General features: G+C 42.1%; 1 protein-coding gene across 2 annotated transcripts in view; it reads right to left on the bottom strand.

Annotated features, from left to right (window-relative positions):
* Nucleotides 1–14,981, bottom strand: part of BRD7 (bromodomain containing 7) — a 35,313-nt gene extending 20,332 nt beyond the window's left edge. For both annotated transcript variants that reach the window (XM_034788214.1, XM_034788213.1), the window contains exons 1-6: nucleotides 14,834–14,981; nucleotides 12,951–13,159; nucleotides 7,649–7,778; nucleotides 7,134–7,191; nucleotides 5,954–6,098; nucleotides 2,811–2,921 (exon numbers count right to left, since the gene is read on the bottom strand). In XM_034788214.1, coding sequence (XP_034644105.1) covers nucleotides 2,811–2,921; nucleotides 5,954–6,098; nucleotides 7,134–7,191; nucleotides 7,649–7,778; nucleotides 12,951–13,159; nucleotides 14,834–14,882 — 702 coding nt within the window. In that variant the 5' untranslated portion in view covers nucleotides 14,883–14,981. The remainder of the gene's footprint in view (nucleotides 1–2,810; nucleotides 2,922–5,953; nucleotides 6,099–7,133; nucleotides 7,192–7,648; nucleotides 7,779–12,950; nucleotides 13,160–14,833) is intronic.
* Between the last annotated feature and the right edge of the window lie 2,521 nt (nucleotides 14,982–17,502).

Raw genomic sequence — 17,502 nt, forward strand, 5'->3', positions numbered from 1 at the left:
GATAGACACCACTGTAAAACAAAACTTACTTTAGATACCTACAATTTGTAAAGCACTAAAATGATCTAATACTAAACTGAAAGCACAAAGGTTATACTATTATTAATGTTCTTTGTAGACTATTTTAATTTATATCAGTACAGATTTCTGTACTTCTATATTTAAGGAACATACCATCTGATCCATCTCTAATGTATCTGATACTGGATTTAATGTCTTAATTTTTCATAGCTCCTAGTGACAAGGGTGCAAAAAAAGCAACTCCTCCTTCCTATTTATAAGTTAAAGGATGTGTTTATATTGTAATGTCAACCCTTCCCCTCCCCAAGATTTTAGCAAAGGGTAGGTGGTCTGAGTGCAAATGGTACAAGGAAATATCAGGGTAGGGATAGAGGGAAAGCAATTGTAGAGGTGTTGGCACATTTTGGGGAAGGAACAATGGAAAGTTTTTTTTAAAGTTTATTTTGCTTCTTACGTCTCAAAATTTTGTTTAGAGCAGTGGTTCTCAAGTTGTGGGTTGGAACTCCAAAGTGGGTCGTGATCCCATTTTAATAGGGTCGCCAGGGCTGGCTTAGACTTGCTGGGGCTCGGGACCAGAGCCGAAGCCTGAGTGCTTCAGCCCTGGGAAGCGAGGCTCAGGTTATAGGCCCCCTGCCTGGGGCTGAAGCCCTTGGGCTTTGGCCTCCTCACCCAGGTCAGTGGGGCTCAGGCAGGGTCAGGCTTCGGTCCCCTCTCCTGGGGTCGTGTAGTAATTTTTGTTGTCAGAAGGGGGTCGCAGTGCAATGAAGTTTGAGGACCTGGTTTAGAGCAATCTGCAGAAATTTCAAATTGTTTCACTGGATCCTGTGAAAAACATTATTTCTAGCTCTCTCATCTTGTCTCCCACAAAATTATTGGTTAAAAGGGATATGTTACCATCACTAATGATGCTGTTTGACAGCCTTTCTCCCCTTCCATATCCTAACCAGTAGTGTCTGAATTTCTCTCCTTTCATGCTGCTTGTTGTCTCCCTGTCTTATCTCACTTTTATTCTTTATTCCCCCTTTTTTTGAAAGAAGCAAATAGCATTTTACATTGAAAGGCTACAGAGGAGAACCTGTGTGATTCTAACTGATTTCCTTTTGTGGTCACCTTTATATGTAAACAGCAAATGTACCAAAGTGCTATTTTGGTTGCTGACATGAGATCTGAGGGAGGAAGGGCAACACTGTAGCTAGAGTAACTGCAAGATCCCATGTACTGTAGAAAACAGAGTATGAAATATTATCAATAGTTAAAAATCAAATACACGTAGAGCGCCCTCTGCTGTAAATAAAGAATTCTCTCCTTTAATATGTATCAAGTTCAAGTTAATGGGTTGATATTTATTTTTTTATGAAAAAGATAGTGCACTTGTCAAATTAATGCCCATTGTAAATTAGAAGGGACAATCAGTATCTCAGTACAAATGGTTTCAGAGTGTTTAAAATTTTTCATTCCTCTTTTACAGTGGTAAGTAGCTTTTGGTGGCTTTGGGAACTCTGTATTCTTCTAAATATAAAAGTGAATTAGATACAAAGCAAAATAGCTTTTCCTACCTATTTGATATGCAATGCACTTTGTCCTTTATTATATGTAATACAGAAGTATAAACAGGGGAGTAGGGAGGTAACTTTACCTCTGTATTGGTACTGCTGAGACTGATACTAGAATACTATACACTTCTGGTTTCCCCGTTTTAAAAAAAGGATGTTGAAAAAAAAGAAGGTAAAGAAGAGAGCCACAAAAATGATTAGAGAGCTGGAGAAAATGCCTAATAGTGAGACTTGAAAAGCTAAATCTGTTTACCTTAAAAAAAAAAAAAAAAAGTGACTTGGTTATAGTGTATAAGTACTTTCCCAGGGAGAAAACACTGATTACTAAGGGCTCGTGGAGAAAGCACAACAAAAACTAGTGGCAGGAAGCTGAAGCCAGACAAATTTAAATTGGAAATAAGGCACAAATTTTTAACAGTGGGGGTGATTGACTACTGGAACAAACTACCCAGGAGAATGTTGGATTTTCCATTTCTTGGAGTCTTCAAATCAAGGCTGGATGCCTTTCTGGAAGTTATGCTTTAGTCAAACATAAGTTATTGGGCTTAATACAGGAATAACCCGGTGAAACTTAATGGCCTGTGATACACAGGAGATCAGATTAAATGATGTTATAGTCCTTTCTGGCCTTAAACTCTAAGAAAATGGATCCCATATATTTCACAGCAAAAGCAAGCCTTCTCACTAAGTTCTGACCAATGAAATCAACATTTTTCCAGTATTTAGTTTTTGTGTTCCATAGACAAATTCCCTACAATTGGAGTGGCTTATAAGAGAATAGTAAACCGTTTTCACTAAAAAGTTATAATGAAGAAAATATGTCAAAGAAATACTATGGTTCCTTCCGCACTGTATCAGGCCCCAAATGACAAACCTTACACCCCTTTACAATATTATTCTAGTCCATCTTGAAAAGAAAGTGTGAGGATGTTCATGCAACTGTTAAAGTACAAAAAAACCTTCACTCTTTCAATGCACTTAACATCCATATATCTCAATGTGCTTTATAAAAGATGGTAAGTATAGTTTCACCACTTTACACATGTGAAGATAGGTCAGTAATAAACCAGAAATAGAACCCAGGTCTTAACTACGAGTCCAGAGCCCTATCCACTACTCCTTAATGTTACTAATTTATTATACGAAAAACCAAATAAATCAGATTGAGTGCAGCCTGTTGTTTCTCAATTAAAGATAAAAAACCCAAACTAAACAAAAATTTAAATTTTTCATTACCTGGCTAAGTATTTTCATCCCTGAGTGCAGTAGTTTCTTTGCAGCTTTATAATAAATAGTCTCTGGTTTGTTGTAGATCATGGCATTAGTGCACATCAATCTGAAGTTGTCCTGTTCAAAAAAAATGAATGAACTTTGAACGAGAGTTAAGTTAGATCATACAGGATGCTATACTAAAATAATTGGCTGCAATACAAGTGGTGTCTTGAGCTGAAGGTAACAAACAAACAGCTTCAAAAAAAGCCTGTTGCAATTTCAAAGATGTTTAAGTAATTAAATATTAAAAATACCTCTACCGCGATATAACGCTGCCCTCGGAAGCCAAAAAAATCTTATGTTATAGGTGAAACCACGTTATATCGAACTTGCTTTGATCTGCCAGAGTGTGCAGCCCTGGCCGCCCCCCCTCCCCCCCGAGCACTGCTTTACTGCGTTATATTCGAATTCGTGTTATATTGGGTCGCGTTACATCGGGGTAAAGGTCAAACTTTTCAGAACATATGGATAAATTGTCTAGATCCATATGTTGACACCTACATAAGCAGTCTGATAGGAGATTTGTTGGGTGCTCGGGACTTCCGAAAAAAATCAGGCCATTTATTTAAGTACTTATCGATGTAGGTCTCCATTTTAAAAAATCTTGGCTCAAATCCTTAAAACAAAGTTTTAAAATATATAAATATACTTGACTGAACTGCACTTAGTCATTAAGGTGTCAGTTGTGTCTCATTGGTATTTTAATACGAAAAAGAAATACAGAATCCTAAGCTTAGCAAAGGATATCCAAAAGACTAACAGAAAGGATGAACTATATTAGACTTTCTCTACATAGATGTGCTAGACCTCCCATTCAACCATCTACACAGAATGTCAAAGTTGAAAAGAAAACTGAAGTTTTGGCACAAAATATCTTCCACTATGAATCAGTGCAGTTATGTGTGAAAGGCGAAGAACCCAGAAAGGCAGGGAGAAATAGATTCTGTAGATCTGTGTGCCAGACTAATCTGAAGCAGCTGAAACAACAAAGGAATGTTTTCTTCAGCTTCAAAGCTCCGAGTGAGAACATATATTTGGAAAAAAAATTAAAAGTGAACAGTAATCCAGATATTAGCTGCGCAAATTGCAAACATGTTATAGTTAGAAATTGCAATTGAGGGCCCCATTTAAACCCAGACAGGCAGGTGAAGGGCTACAGAGTATTTCTTCTTACCAGCGAGCAAATTGTTTGTTTATTATTATTGCTTTGGTATTCTGTGCCATTACAAAAGTAAAACATATTATGCTACATTGAAAGTGATACTGATTCTGCCTATATTGTTTCCACATCCTGATGAATAAAAAATGTTTTATAGCCTCAAAGTTTTCCAGGAAAGGGGCACAAACTAGAAAGTTAGCAGATCTTAAAGGTGACACGTAGCTCAGAGTTTTGGAACCCAAGCTCACATTCCTCATTCACCCTAAACTGCTGGGAGTTTTGGTGTGCATGGAATACACGATCATGCCCTGAGGGCTCAATTTTGTCAAATTTAGCTTCTATGACTTTTGGCTCCTGAAAAATAATTAGGCTTCTTCAGAGGAAATCCTCTTTGGCATGAACGGGAGCCCTGAAGAGACATCATAGCACTGCAACCCCTTCCCTAGAGATGGGTTCAACTTTATTCACCCCAGTTATGTCAGAGTTATGGCTGTTATCTGTCCCAGGTGTTTTGGATCATTGATATTCTTTGGGGGTGATCCTATGTCCCACAAGCGATTATTCTGGGACATTTAAAAATGCCCAATTTACTCTGAGAAGCCATGAAATATCAGTATGTCAATGTGACCCCCGAGTTTAACATGAACTGTCAGAAATAGCATTTAACCAATTTCTTGATAACAGTGAATTCCACTTAGCACGAGCTCCCCATATATAGCAGCAAAAGGGCAGGTTCTTCCCTAACTCACTAGACATCTTCAAAGGCACCAAGGCCTGCAGATTGGAGCTCATCTCTTCTTGAGATGACAGGTTTGTTCTTGAGGCCAAAGCAATTTGACAGACATTTGACTACCTCTTTATTATTAATGGGAAGGTAAAGGCAATGCCAGGCATAGACAGCTTTCCCTGGAGATCATACGGTTGTACTTGTCAGACAGAAAACTGCAGTAAAAAGGCCATATATGTATTATGTTTTTCTTTTAAAGACTTGCCATTTCGGGGGTGGGGTGGGGAGGGGAGTGGGAAATCTGATGGAGTGGTAACAGGTAGGCAAGGATGACAAGTTCATTCATCTCAATCCTTACATTTTCTGGTTATATGCAGTCCATTGTCTTTATTTCAGAATAAAACTGCAAAATTTACATCAAATAGAATGGTTTTCTACTGACTTGCATGTTGTGTTGTTTAAGAGTATAACAGGGCTTTAGAGTGGAGCTGCAGGTTTTTGCCTGGAGCTGGAGCGGAGCCGGAGCACAGCTCCAAAGCCCTGGTATAAGACTATATTTTGGGCTGAGACAAGGTGGGTGATTTAATATCTTTTATTGGAGCAACTTCTGTTGGAGAGAGAGAGAAACTTTCGAGCCACACGAGTTCTTCAGTTTTGGTACTCTAATTACCTTTCCCCAATAAAAGATATTACCTCATGTCCTCTCTCTAATATCCTGGGACCAACATGGCTATAACTACATTACATATTTTGGGTTCTAGAGGAACTATAAATATTTAACCCAATTAGCACAATTCTGAAAATTCACTGGGTTACATCCTACAAGCAAGCAGTAGATACAGAAGGGAAAAAAAGTCCACTCAGACCAACAGGCAATCATTCATGAAATTGGATTCCAGTTATACCATATTAAAATACATATAACTTGTTTATCCATCGTATTCTAACCAATACTATACATATTTGTTTTTGCCATCCAGTTTATTTTTTGAAAACAGGAAGTGTAATTTCTTTTTTATTTTCAGAACTTGTTTGCTTACGAGGTCAACAGAAAATATTGCTAAAGCCACGTGCTGATTTCTGCCAATTTCATATATTCATAGAATATGAACATTTAAGGAAATGTGAATAAAACGGAATAATCCGTACAATGCAATTGCTCGTATCTCCATGTGTCATCATTTAATCCCTCTCTGTAGCAAAAATATAACTTATAAGTACCTTTAATTCTTCTATGGATTGGTAGCCATTGTTCTTGATCTTCTCTTTCATGGTACTAAAATCCATTGGGTGTTTAATGATCATGGAATAGCCCGGAGCAATAAAGTCAGTCACAGGAAATGAAAAGAAAGCATTTGGATCCTTTCTGTTAAGATATGAAAAGATGTGTTCTTTATATTTTATTTTTAAAACAAAACATATTGAGCCTGGAATTAAATAGAAGAGAAGACTAAGTTAGATATACTGTATATCTAACTCTGAGTTTGGAAGAGTGGGAGAGAACCTGAGAATGTAGGGTGGTTAACAAAGCTAGTTCTTTAACCTGATACCCCGTCATCTTCATATTTGTATGCCAGGCACAGACAGTGAACCTCTCTCCCAAATTCAGAGTTAGATGGAGAAGGCTTAAATTAAGAGGATTTATGCTTGATTTGGTCCTTCCTGCAAAATTGTAACCCCCCCAAAAAACAAAACCCACCACCTGGGAATCTGAATCTTTTATTCAAAAGATGCTCACTGTATGCTTTAGAAAGTTATTAATTTGTATGTGCATTTACCTTTTTACTTTAAAGATTAAGAGACTACACAAATTCATATTCAGTTAAATGAGGTTGCAATTTTGACAGAATGCTAATTAAAAATTCTTGCAGTTCTCTGAAAGCAAATAAAATATTTTATGACATACAAGAGACACATTTGTGTTGAGTTCAGCATATTTGCCATGCTGTTTCCTTTTAATAGTCTTTAAAACTTAATAATTGGAGGTATTAAAAGAAAATGCAAGTCTGAGGAGAAATTACTAAGCACTATGACATTGTGCTATTGGTAGTTAAGTTTATAAAATAGCCCTGTAAGTTCCCCTCACTTCTGATTTGTATGCAGCTGTAACCCTAGATTGCATAGGTAATATTACCAACAAAAAGAGGTTCACTGTCAATTTATGTCTTCTTTATAGAATATCCTACAAATTGCCAATGAAAGCAAATAAAATGCTGACATTTGAATGCTTGACAATTTGTAGTTCTGCTGCTGCTGCCAGGCAAAATATTTATCAAGCACTTTAAAATTGACCAAGCTTGTTAATAGGCCACATAGCTTAAAAATTTTCAAAGCTACTATACCCTTTAGCAACTAATGTTTTGAATTTCCATTTCATAGTCCTGAGAGAGCAAGTACTCACCTCTGCAGCTGTCTAACGAGTTGATTCAAAGCTTCTTGAAGTGGTGTTTGTTCCACTTCTGGGGGGGAAAAAGTAAAATGGGGAAAAAGGAAACTACAAAAAAATTGAAACCCCCCACCCCAAGATTATCACATGATTTTACAAAACTGCTGTACATTAGAGCATTCTGTCAAATATTAATTTTACTGCCCTAAATGCACTGCAAACAGAGTAGGGGGTAACCCTTCTAATTTGCCTTATTAAACATCATAGCGATGCCTGTATACAAGCAATGAGCCTCATTTTGAAAACGCCACCATAGTAACAGTATTTCAAAGTTCAGCTATTTTTGGATAGTATCAAAGGTCAAGTCATTTGATATGAAGATAAGAACAGGTAAAACATTCTCAATTCAAGAAAATTGGACTTCACTAATGCTAAATACTGGCCACCTTTTACAGGACATTATTTTTAAGGAACCAATTTCAGCTTTTAGAGCATCTCAACAAAACCAATTAATTCTTAATGATTTCTACCTTCTTGTTTTGCTAAACTACTCGCCAGTGGTTTCTCTGGTGGCAATTCCAGTCTCACAGGAGTCTGACATTTCAGTTCTCTTTCTCCCTCGCTTTCAGCATGTTCCCGATCTCGCTTCTTTTTATCTTCCTAGAAAGAGAAAGATAAGCAATTTCAGTGATGCTGTAGAAACTGCATTATTGTTGGCTAACTAATGCTTGGTTCAGATTACTTTAGACAGGAAACAAAGCACAGGAATGCCAAGATTTCACATTTCTAAAAGGCACTGTCTCCACCTACTGGAAGACAGAGTAATTCAGATAGCAGAATTACTCTATCATTTAAAGAGTCTTTTTACATGGTATTTGTGATAGAACTGAGATTTTTAGAGTGACAGGAGCAACTTCATACACAGAGAATTCTCCCCAGGGTAACCCCACAAAAAACAACCAAACCTTTAAAGCTAAGATTAATGTTAAGAATACATGTAAACTTTTGGGAAAACACCACACTAGTTCATTAAAAGCCATTAGAAAGCCAGAAAATTGAGTATTAGTTACACTCAACCCCCCAGCAACCTTAAATCTGCTTCCATTTCAGTATCACCTGTGCAATCACGCATATCTGGTTACTTGTCTATTTGAATTCCACAGTTTGGCAACTAACATTTTCTAATACTATGAATCCAGTCCTCTGATCACCTGTGCAAGGTAAGGGTAAAGTGAAACTGGAGTAACTTTTGGATATGGGGTAGAGCCCTTCAGCGGGACTGGGATTCTGTGGGTTCCATAAGACTTCCTGCCATAATAGCATGAGTGGGTAAAATGTAATTTGTTGCGGGCGGGATTGGGTGGGGGAAAAAAACAAACAAACAACAAACCACAAAACAAAACCCCACTGACTGCAGTAATTTGCGAGAAAACACTAAATCTCTCATCGGTTTACCACATAAAAATTGTGTCTGAATTCTGTTTATATTAAACTGTAGGGTTTTTTGTTTTTGTTTTTTTGGGTTTTTTTTAGCAGCATGGGGGAAATGGCTCTCTTTTGTGAGATCTAAGATTTTTGTGGTTGGGAGCAGGATAAAAATGCAAGAAACAATGTGGGAGTGGGTACTGCAGGGTAGGACAGGAGCATCATGTCAAAGAAATGGACTTCAATGCGGCAAAGTATCTTCAATTTAGTTCATCAGCACCTGCAGCTCATTCTGTTGAAATTACTTTATTTTGATCTTAAATTCTATAATTCAAGAATTTAGGTAGATCAGTTGGTCTCAAGTGTTTCTCTACTGGTACCCAAAAGAATAGGGCTAAGATGTGAACTGCCCCTTGCCCTTATAGCCAGGATCCCTCCCACCAACTTAACAAAAACGGCACGGCAGGATGCTTGACAACAAAGAGGATGTGGGGCTCTGTATTAATTTATGAACACTAAATATGCTATGCTACATGACTGCCAGATTGCTGTAAGGGAGTTGTTTTTTTTGTCTAAGGAGTTAAGTAAAAAAGGGGTTAGTAGGAAAAACAAGCAGGAAATGAAACAATGACTAAAGAAAAGAAACCTAAGAGGAAAACTACCTAAATGTCCTCAAGGCAACAAAGGCTGGACTATAAATTGGCTATTAATTGCCTAGCTGGCTCCCACAAGATTAAAAGGCTTATTTTGCCAGGGGTGGGTGACTAAGATCAAAAGGACACCAAACAGTTAAAACATTTTCTAGACAGGGAGGGGGTAAGTTGTCCGGGGATGTCAACAGGGACACAGAAAGAGAATATGTAGAGGGAGTATGAAGAAGTTGGATCTATGTGGCTAACATTGGGGGACGGTAAACTCTAGGTACAGAGACTTGTAGATAGACCATTTTGTTGTTTTAAAATCCTCGTTCTCTTATACTGTGAAATGATCTTACTGGGAAGATTAAACAATACTGTGTTTTGAAAAGACCGTACGGTCACTCTGTATAAACCACTGACCACAGGCCCCGGAGGGCAGAACTGCAGGTCCTGAACCTAAGCTGGGCCTGCTGAGGTAATCATGGTTAATATGCAGGGGTCTAGAATTCAAATCCTGATCTAAGAATGGGGAAAATCTCATGATTTCACCCCAAGAGAGATGGAAACTTGAGGCTTGTCACCGGTGATGGAGCACTGACCTAGAGAGGGGATAGCATTGCAGCTTGCCCTATACCATGACAGATAGGGCAGCTGACCCCTGTAGTGGAAAGCTAGAGAGCAAGAGGAAAGTATAAGCAGATTCCAGCAGAGCAAAGAGACAAAACAAAATATTGGTTCCCTGGCTGCAACAAAATGGCAAATTCTGTGGCTACAGAACTGCAGTCGACAGGGTCTTGATTAAGATGAATGATGCAGTTCACTTCTCTATCTACACTATGAAATTAGGTTGATTTTTAGAAAATAATGTCGATTGCGTATGCCCCCACTAAGCGCATTAAGTCGGCGGAGTGCGTCCTCACTACCGTGGCTAGTGTCGACTTACGGAGCGGTGCACTGTGGGTAGCTATCCCACAGTCTCTGCCGCCCATTGGAATTTTGGGTTAAGCTCCCAATGCCTGATGGGACAAAAACATTGTCGCTGGTGGTTTTGGGTACATGTCGTCAGTCGCCCCTCCCGCTGTGAAAGCAACGGCAGGTAATCATTTCGTGCCTTTTTTCCCCGTGAAGATGCTATACCATGGAGTCCACTCAGCTCACCGTCACCTTTGCTGTTGTGGGCAAGTGTACTGTGGAGGCTGCTGTGATCCAAGTAGCCAATGCAATCATTGACATTCTGTTATCAAGAGTAGAGACTCTGGGAAATGTGCGGGCCTTTTTAGATTTTAGGTGCATCATATTCCTGTCCTTTGTCGTTGGTGAAGAAGTCTCTCAGCCGTACATTCCAGTCCGGTCGGTGCTGTAGCACCCCATAGCATTTCTGTGGTTGACACATGTAACAGCTCCAGGGCTGAGGTACCTTGCCCTACCAGGACCTCCAAGCATTTCACACAGAAGCACCTGCAGCAGCTGGCATTGCTACACAGCAGCAGCTCCTTGCCTTCGCAGCAGACGGTGCAGTAGGGCTGGTACCCGTCCTCCTCAGACATGTAGCTTGGCCGGGGGTTCTGGAAACGTCTTCCCTGCCCGGCTCCTAGCAACCACCAGGGCATGGTGTACGGCTCCACCGCTTCCCCTGCAACTCTGCTCTCTTCTTTTCTTTAAGTTTCATCTCATGGAGATTCAGTCCTACCTGGAATATCATGCGAGCTGGAAGCTTCTGCCTCAGGCTGCTCTCCCAGCTGGCAGCACTACGCAGTCGCACCTATGCCAGTCTACCCCTTGCTCCTATGGCTCATGAAGCCTGGACTGTAGTAAGGAGCAGTTCAACTATAGGCTGAGCAAGTGCAGAATGGTGGTAGATTGTGCCTTTGGACTTTAAAAGCTCGCTGGTGCTGTTGATCAGACCTCAGCGCAACCAACATTCCCATTGTTATTGCTGCTTGCTGTGTGCTCCATAATATTTGTGAGAGTAAGGGGAAGACGTTTATGGCGGGGTGGGAGGTTGAGGCAAATCGCCTGGCATCCGATTTTGAGCAGCCAGACACCAGGGCAATTAGAAGAGCACAGCAAGGCATGCTGTACATCAGAGAGGTTTTGAAAACCAGTTTCATGACTGGCCAGGCTTCGGTGTGACAGCTGTGTTTCTTCTTGATGCAAACCCGCCCCCTTTGTTGATTTTAATTCACTGTAAGCCAACCACCCTCCCAACTAAAGTAACTATTGTTTTGAAACCATGCATTCTTTCTTTATTAATTAAAAAAAAAAAAAGAGATAATGGACAAGGTAGCCCAGGTGGGGTGGGGGAGGAGGGAAGGACAAGGCCACATTTTTAGTGTGGCTACAATAAGCAATCAAACTGTTTGAATGAGAGCTTTCTGGTGCTTGGGCCATCCTCTGGAGTGGAGTGGCTGGATGCCCAGAGTCTCCCCTCCCCACGTTCTTGGGTGTCTGGGTGAGGAGGCTATGGAACACTGGGAGGAGGGTAGGCAGTTATACAGTGGATGCAGCGGGGGTCTGTGCTCGTTGGCTTTCCTGCAACTCCAACAGACGCTTCATCGTGTCCGTTTGCTCCCCCATTAGCCTCAGCATCATGTCCTGCCTCCGCTCTTCGCGCTCACTTAAGTCTTTCCTGGCCTCTGCCACTGAATGCCTCCATGCATTAAGCTGTGCCCTATCAGTACGGGAGGACTGCATGAGCTTGAAAAACATGTCATTGCGAGTGCATTTTTTTCGCCTTCTAATCTGCGATAATCTCAGGGACGAACATGATAGGGGAAGTGTAGAAACATTCTATGCTCTTCGATTCTGGGGGGACTGCATGGTCACCTGTGCTGCTGAGTTCGCCATGCTGACCAAACAGGAAATGAAATTCAAAAGTTCCCAGGGCTTTTCCTGTGTCTCTAGCTAGTGCATCGAAGTTCAAAGTGCTGTCCAGAATGGTCACAATGGAGCACTCTGGGATAGCTCCTGGAGGCCAATACGATCAATTTGCGTCTGCACTAGCCCTAATTTGACCCAGCAAGGTCGATTTTAGCGCTACTCCCCTCGTCAGGGAGGAGTACAGAAGTCAATTTTAAGAGCTCTTTAGGTCGACGGAACGGGGTTGGTTGTGTGGACGCAGTCACTTTTAAATTGACCTAACACGGCTAAATTGGACCTAATCCTGTAGACCAGACCTTAGAGTGATTGTTTCAGGCTGTCGGCAGATTCAGACAGGCATACATTTATCAGTTTACACACTGTTCATATTTTCTATATTGTCTACAACTATAGGGGCTAAAAAACTTTTTAAAATTAAAGGCATAAAGACTTGACCTTTCAGGCTAAGTACCCCTAGAAGAGATGGTATTTTCCCTCGTCTACGAAATGTATAGTTTAATAAGGTCTTTATATTGCTTTGGATTTACTCATTAAATGGAAGTGAACAAAAAATCATTCTGTGTTTCATTGTTATTATGCTAGACAATATTTTAATGATTATGAGAAAAATAATTTAATATATCCAAGACTCATATTTTTCTGATCTAACTAGTTTGGGGGTGGGAGGGCAAATCAGCAAAACATTAATGTTTTGAAATATAAATTACTCAGATTGAAGCATACATTCACTTTTGTCCAAATTACTAGTAATCTAGAGGGCCTGATCCTAAAATCTCCCAAAACTGGCAAGTCATTTCATGATTTAACTGTTCTCTTACACCTTACTGACTTAGATATTTGGGCAAGGTGAAGATTTTAGCACTAAAGTACATAATGTAACAGTAGCTACCTTTACTTTTCTCTTTCTTTTTTCTTTTTCCTCTCCAGGAATCTGTTTTTCTCCTTTCTTTCTCTTTTTCCTTTTCCTGTCTTTGTGTTTTTCATGTTCAGTTTTGTCTTCGTAGAGGCTTGAATCATGTCCTGAGCTTCCAGTAGAGAGTTCAGTGACTTCATTTCCTCCGACTTTTAGTACCAGCTTTAAGGGTTTTTCTACATATTCTTAAAGCATCAATGAAATGAGAAATATGATTAAAGCATAGAAAACAGAGAACATACTTAGTCAATTTGCATAGTGTTCCAATATTTATTTTTGACATTACAAAACTACTCCTGAACAAGTCTATAATTAATCAACATGAAATTACAATTAGAATCTGTCAAATTCAGTATATGGACCAAGGCTAATCAAAGCTCATGTCCAATGGCTTCTATGAGAATCAGTTTACACCAGGAATGACCTCCCCTCCACCCAGTATTGCACAGCTGTCTAAGTCATTGTGGATGTTTTCTCCTTTCCCATACTCACTAGGTGTGGTTACTGACAAAGGCAAACTAGATCCCGGGGAATAGATGATCAGATCGGTTTGGTAAATCTGGCACTCCTACCAGTCTTTATTAAAATTATTACATTTCATACAAATTAGGCCAAATCAAAAATAGTTCCAGATAAAACTTACTACAGTGTTTTAAAATAGAATCATTGTCCTGAGTCTAAATCTAAGTCCACTGAAGTCCAAGGGCAGACCTCCCATCAATTTCAATTAGAGTGAAGGCACTTAGGCCCAGATCAAAAGTAGTCAGGCACCTCTCAGACCTTATTTCCAAGTGGTTTTCTTTCCTATCTCTTCAGTGTGAGTCTCTACAACTAAGGGTATGTCTAATTTAGGTTACGTCTCCACTGCGCACCCTACAGTGGCATAGTGCGGCTACAGCAGTGCCACTGTAAGGTACGCACCGTAGCCGCTCTTTGTCAGCAGGAGAGAGCTCTCCTGACAACAAAATAAAACCAACTGCAAGGAGGGTTAGTAGCTTTGTTGGAGGGAGAGCGTCTTTTCCTTGGTAAAACTTTTGTTGGTCGGGGTGTGTTTTTTCACACCTCTGACAGAAGTTTTACTGATGAAAGTGTGGTGTAGGCGTAGCCTTAAAATGCTACAGTGATGCAGCTGCTTCAGCAGAGACATTACCTACCACTGTAGTGCTTAGGCACAGACACAACCTACACCAATGGGGAAAGGGGGGGGGGGGAGGAAGAGGGTTCTCTCGCTGGTGTAGGTAATCCACCTCCCCAAGCAGCACTAACTAGGTCAATGGAAGAAAGTTTTTGTATTGTCCCAGTTCAATGCCCACTGTATGACCTTCCAAAAAGGTTATGATGTACATGCTATCAACCTGGGCAGGTAACTAACTTCCTATGTCGCAGAACAACTTGGTGGTATAAACAGTCTGCTCTGTAACAAAACCAGGCCATCTACACTTTTGAGCTAACCTAATACACATGAATAGTCTTTTCCCGATATTTCTTCAAAGCCCTTTAACACAAATCCAGACCTTTTGTACCCAGCCCAGCCACCCAGAGCGAAGAGGCACTGAACCCAGGACATGAAATGTATCTGCAATGTGGAGCCTCAATGAATCCACTGACCATAAAGAACAGAACCGCCACCGCAGTCTCTCCCCCCCCCCTCAAAAACACTCCCCCACCTCCCCTTTTACTACCCCACCAACTTCCCCATCTCCCCCCCAAACCAACTCCCCCTTTCCTTTCCCAACTTACTATCCCTCCCCCCAGTTCCTCCCCACAAACCCACCCCCCATCTCCCCTCCCCCTACGAACTCCTTAGACGCCCCCAGCCTCTCTCGCTCTCCGGCCCCCGGAGCCAGGCGGCGCGTCACCTTCATACGGGTGCTTGTCGGACTTGTGCTTCTTGTGCTTCTTGCCCATGGCGCCCCGCGGCCGACCCAGCGCCCGCTCCCCAGCCAGCTCCTTCCGTCACCCCGGGGACGCGGCCGAGCCCGCCCGCGCGCACGCGCGGCAAGAGGGTAGCCGTCAGCGGAGAGCCTGCCAGCGACCGTGAGCGGCGCCCCCTGGCGGCCGCAGGGCGCAGCGCCCTCCCCGTGCTCTGTACGCTCCGCCCGCCCCGGCGCGCTCGGCCCAGCTGCTGCCGTGGGTAGGAGGCAGCGGATCCCGCCGGCTCTGGGGTGCACTCTTTGAAGGGGGGAGGTAGTAGGCGGGCCCTGGCGTAGGAGGGGTACAGAGCCGTCCCTTGGGTATGGCGAATCAGGGGTACAGGGAATCGGGGGGACTGCCCCTGCCTCTGGGCTTTGGAGGTGGGGGGAGAGGCGGGCAAGCAGCAGGCAGGCGGGAGGCAAGGAGGAGTCCCCTACCAGAACCTCCCTCTCCCCTCAGTGCCTCCTGTCTGCAGGCGGGCCCCTCCGATCAGCACCTTCGCCTCCCTCCCAGCGCCTACTGCCTGCCACGGATCAGATGTTTTGCAGCGCCAGGAGGCACTGGGCAGGGGGAGGGGGAGGAGCGAGGGCGCAACGTGCTCCGGGGAGGGGACGGAACTGGGCGGGGAAGGGGCAGGAAGAAGCAGGTTGGAGGTGGAGCCCTGTGGGAAGGGATGGAGTGGGGGTGGGGCCTGGGCAGAGGCAGGGGGAGCAGTCTCAGGCAGATGGGTGACGAATAGGGTGACCAGACAGCAAATGTGAAAAATCGGGACAGGGGGTGGTGAGTAATAGGATCCTATATAAGGAAAAGACCCAAAACTCAGGACTGTTCCTATAAAATCAGGACATCTGGCCACCCTAGTGACGAATTTCTAATGTCTCAGGCAGTGCACCCCCCTAGGGACAGCCCTTGTCTCAGGGAGGTGGATTAACTATGCCAAGTGGAGAGAACCCCTGCTGTTGCCACTGGTACCGTCTACACCGCAGCTGTGCTGCTGTAGTAAACAAGCCCGAAGTGTGACTTGGCTCCTGTCAACATTTATCTATGTGCTGAAATTACACAGGTGAGTATTCCCAGTGAACTCCAGACCATCAGCAGACAGGTCTAGCTGCTCATACGAGTTCTACAGTGTCTGTTTCTTCAGTGATTCCTAATTCCTACTCCTGTCTCTCTTTTTGCTGTTCCTCTCCCCAAAAGATTATAAGGTTCTTCTCTGAGCTTTTCCCTTCTACAGTACTTTCTTTTATTGCTGTTGGCATTTCACCCTGTCATAGATCCCGCACATGCTGCCACCATATCTGTGTTGCTGGATCTACTCTCCAGTGCCACCTGGAATTTGAGTTATGCAAGATACAGGGAGGTGATCATAAAGGTGTTGCTAAGAAATGGATTCTGTTCCACCAGGAAAAAACTTTCATTCTGAACATCACAAACTGGTCCTATTAATTCTCGTCAGATTTGTTAGCGCATGTGCAACTTTTTATAGACAAAAGGATGATTTATTTTGATTTTAATTAGACATCTGTGGGTGCGTGACAAAGCGCCAGCAAATAGTTAATTTTTAAAGCCTGCAGCTCTGAGGAGTTATAAGGTAACAATCCTGGCCAGAGCCAATGAGAATTTGGTTGGATGATGTGATACTTTTGTGTTTCACTGGCTAGATTTGTTGTTATTCAATATTCTACCAGGAGAATTGTGTGGGTGGGGGCCTGGAATAAACCACAACTTCCCTGCTTGATCTTATTCCAGTAGTTTGAAATTTAGCTCTAATAAAAGCAGTTGTTTTTCTAATTCACATCTGGACTTTTTAATACTCTTATTACAAACACAACAATATGTTCCTAAGTATATTTCAGTGGGAGGCAGAGAGTTTTTGTCTGTGTATAAGGCCATATGTAAAAATACAAGTCTAGTAAATGTTTAAAGGACATGTTTCATAAAATGCAAACAAAAATGTGTTTGTATCCTCCATTCCCCCTAGGGGACTGGTAAACTTTCTAAGGTTTCTTTCATGTTACATGGCAAGAACATTTGTACAATTGTTCTTCTGAATTTCACTGACTAACTCTGTCCTGAATCTACTGAAATTTGAGAGAATTATAGGATAGCCAAGTAAGTCTGACTTGTTGCCAGCCTTTGAGAGTGCAATATGCCCTTTTAGTTCTCAGTTTTATTGACACATCCTGTATCTTACAAGTAGAAATTTTATCCGTTGACACAGACACTCACAGCCCGAATACACCTTTGTTTCTCTTTATCTCCAGGTCTCCTTTGCACTCTCAGTGTAACAATTCCTTTCCTTTCCAAAACACTGAGGGCTCAGTGGTACCTTTAAAGCACTGTCCTGCTTGGGAGGGGGGGATGTGGAAGAGCTCCAGGATGGAGCATGTGTCTCAGAGATCCCTTGTGCCAACTATTTAAAGGAAGCAGAATGTGCTCTCCTTCATAACTCACTATCTGTTAGTTGTGTGGAGGCAGTGGGGAGCGAGGGAAAGGAGTTATGGTCCAGCATACTTCCCATACATTATGCCTTTTCAGGTGGCTAGTAATGCTAGCACTGCTAGCTAGGGAGTAGTCCTTGCAGTCTTTGCCTTCTGCTGAAAATGCTTGTGCT

This window comes from Trachemys scripta, chromosome 13 (assembly GCF_013100865.1).
Source record: "Trachemys scripta elegans isolate TJP31775 chromosome 13, CAS_Tse_1.0, whole genome shotgun sequence".
Lineage (NCBI taxonomy): Eukaryota > Metazoa > Chordata > Testudines > Emydidae > Trachemys > Trachemys scripta.